Source organism: Carlito syrichta, unplaced genomic scaffold (genome assembly GCF_000164805.1).
Source record: "Carlito syrichta isolate Samal-C Ts95f unplaced genomic scaffold, Tarsius_syrichta-2.0.1 Scaffold306974, whole genome shotgun sequence".
Classification (NCBI taxonomy): Eukaryota; Metazoa; Chordata; class Mammalia; order Primates; family Tarsiidae; genus Carlito; species Carlito syrichta.
In genome coordinates this window covers 56,524-59,713 of record NW_007251070.1, presented here as the reverse complement: position 1 = coordinate 59,713, position 3,190 = coordinate 56,524, and the positions used below count along the sequence as shown (strand labels likewise).

Here is a 3,190-nt window from a genome sequence, read left to right as displayed (position 1 = left end):
CAGCCACTTCACTCCAGTCTGGGCTATAGAGTGAGACTCCAATTCAAAAAAAAAAAATAAAGTCATTCTTTCTTGCATTCTACCCAGTTTATAGTTGTTATCTGCAGAAAGTTCAACTTAACATGCACTTTCTTAGTCATACTAGTGAAATAGGTTATGTATATCTGAAGCCAAAAATCTGTGTGCGAGGAGCTTTGGAAGATATAGAAAGAAAATGTGTAACCAGGTCATTTCACCACCATACATTTTAACTTTTACTATTCTTTATTAAAATTGCTTCTTCACTGAGCCAAACACATACACACACTCACACAACCTCACAATTTAAAATAATTGAGAAAACCATGTCTGAGACATGGGCTTCTTTCAACAAAATAGTATATATATTTGAAACAAAAAATCTGAGCCTCAAATGATACTGAAAAAGAACTGCCTAGTAAGAGATGGTTATCTCAGGAAACATGATTTTCCTACAGGAGCAAGTAGCATTTGTTATCAGAATACCACAGAATTTTAATGTGGAAAGGACTATAGCAATCATTTAGTCCAAGCTACTCATATATCAGTACATAAATTAATAATTCATTGATTCATTAAATAAACATTTACCAAATACCTATGGATTATGTGCCAGGCAGAGCGCCAGTTCTCAGATGCACAATGACGCGTGCAAAGTTTTCTTCTTAGTTATTTCAGACTTCCCTCAAATCTTATTTACACTATTAATTTTCACTTTGTATAATGTGCTTAAAAAAAGAAAGAGACTTTTATCTCAGACACTGTCCAAATGATTGCAAGTTCTTTATCAATGGGCTCAAATTTTATAAGATTCTGCCAGGTTTATTTTTGTCTCATTGAAAAACAATATAATATGAAATGCAAGATGCCATTTTTGTGGGCCAGGATTGGGTGTTATGATGGGTTAACATGTGGACAACTCGCAGTGGAAAATCTCAGCCTTGCTGGGTAGCATGGGGTGGTTTATTCATTTATTCATGGAATATTTATAAATATAAACAGAATTCATATAGTGGTCTGAATTTCTATGATTCCAAACTTGCTGACTTCTAAGCTAATTAGGAAAATGAAGAGACAGTCACTATTATCTGTAGATTTAGTTGCTCATAATGGATGCCAATAATTGCTTTTAGTGAAATACATATAGTAAGTGTTAGTATACAAAGTTCAGGGAAACAGCATCTCAGATAGTTAATTCCTTCAGATTAGGAAGTACAGATATCTTTAATATACCTGAGAGGATGCTGCTCAGTAAAAGTTTATCACATAATTAAATTATGATTCTGATAGAGGAAGTCATATAAGAGTTAGGAAATATGTTAATATTGAAGAGGAAAGAAGAAATCCAATGATAAATTAAAATATTTCCAGGGCATATATTTTCAGCATCAGTTTTTATTTTGATCACATTATTTTCTCATAATAAAGATTTGCACAATTACTTCTGTTAAAATTATTATTTCTTTTAAAAAAAATTCTGCTATATAATTCAAACTTGATAGGCAATTGAATGCAGTATAATTTTACTTGTCAATAATAAAGCAAGCTTTCATATTAACAATTAATCAGAACTCAAAAGAATCCTAAAATGTCTGTATCATTTGTCAGCAGTATAAATATCTCTATCTTTGGTAGGATGCAGCAAGATTAAGTCCTTTATTCTAAAAGAATGAGAGGAACATTCACAAGGCAATTCTCAATATAGATATGGAGGAAATCTGAGCACATTGTTAGTGGTTAGGAAATGAATAGAGAGTTTTGATTTAGGAAAAAAGAGAAAAGAAGTTATACAAAAGTTAATTTCCAATTTTTCAATGTTAACAAAGCAGAAGAGGAAGGAGGAATTAGATGTTTCATTTTAGAGTTAAAGAAGATTTGAAACTTAATGTTGCTTTCAGATTCAACATTTATGCCAAATATTTTAATTGCCCTATGTGACACATGTAATGATTGTTCTTTCAGAAACCAAATATCCAGGATATTTGGAAATATGTCCTTTGATATTTTTGAATGACTGTAATTGATCTACAGCTATCTTAGTTTCTTTTTTTAAGCTTTTTGATGAAAGATTTTTCATATTAAGAGAAAGTTTATATTGTGATCACTTATATTTACAAAACTTGGGTAATACAATTATGTACTTAATAAGCCATGGTATTTATAGAGGAATATAAGACCTATTGTTCTTCTTCCTGTACCAAACCAAAGGAACACATGATCTGTCTCATCAATCAGTAAAACCAAGTGACCTTTTTTCCAGGCCACAGCCAAGGGATCAAAACCATGTGACTGTGCATTTGCTAGAAATCGCTGCAGTTCATTCACTCAGCAGGAGACTCGTCATCTTTAAAACAAGCCTATTCGTCACTAACTATCAGATTCAAGGCCCTCACAGCGTCAGCTCTGAGTGACTGTGTACTCACAGCTGAAATCTTTGCTCATACACTTATTTGGGGGCTGAGCAACTTTAGTTCTAGAGAGAAAAAAAAAATCTCACTCTGCACACCAGTCTCCTTTCGGTGACCTAGTCCTGAATAAGCCTGGGACGCATTTAAACCAGCATAACAAAATATTTTGCTTTTTATCCGCAGGAGGAGACACTTCAGCGGGCACGCGAGGAAGAAGAGAAAAGGAAGGAGATCACGAGTCATTTTCAGAGCACCCTGACAGACATCCAGGCACAAATTGAGCAGCAGAGTGAGCGAAATATGAAGCTCTGTCAGGAGAACACAGAGCTTGCAGAGAAACTGAAAAGCATCATCGATCAGTATGAGCTCAGAGAGGAGGTGAGAACCACATCAAACAACCTAGAAGAACTGTACATAGATCTGGATGGGGGTTGCAAAGATGGGGGAACTTGGTTAATAAGACAGTTATGGCCAGTTCTCTCAACTGGTTAATATTTAGGAATGGATTTCTTTGATCAGCCAAAATAAACAAAGATGGAATGACAATATACCTGACTGAAAGTCATACGAGATTTCTTCAAAACTGGAATCACTGCAAAGTAGAAAACGGTAGGCTGTGGGCACAGTTATCTTTGAAAACAATGTTTCTCAGCCTTTTAAAAATCCTCTCTGTATTGCCAAGAATAACTCACATGCTCCCAATAAGAATCATCATGTTATCTAAACTAAGATAACATCTAAACTTATTGGCTTTTTAAGGATGT

At 34.2% G+C, this 3,190-nt stretch overlaps 1 protein-coding gene across 1 annotated transcript in view; it reads left to right on the top strand.

Annotated features, from left to right (window-relative positions):
- Positions 1 to 122: 122 nt before the first annotated feature.
- The window catches only part of LOC103265991 (beta-taxilin-like), a 21,240-nt gene continuing 18,172 nt past the window's right edge, over positions 123 to 3,190 (top strand). Inside the window, exons 1-2 of the mRNA XM_008063632.1 lie at positions 123 to 226; positions 2,579 to 2,804. Coding sequence (XP_008061823.1) covers positions 123 to 226; positions 2,579 to 2,804 — 330 coding nt within the window. The remainder of the gene's footprint in view (positions 227 to 2,578; positions 2,805 to 3,190) is intronic.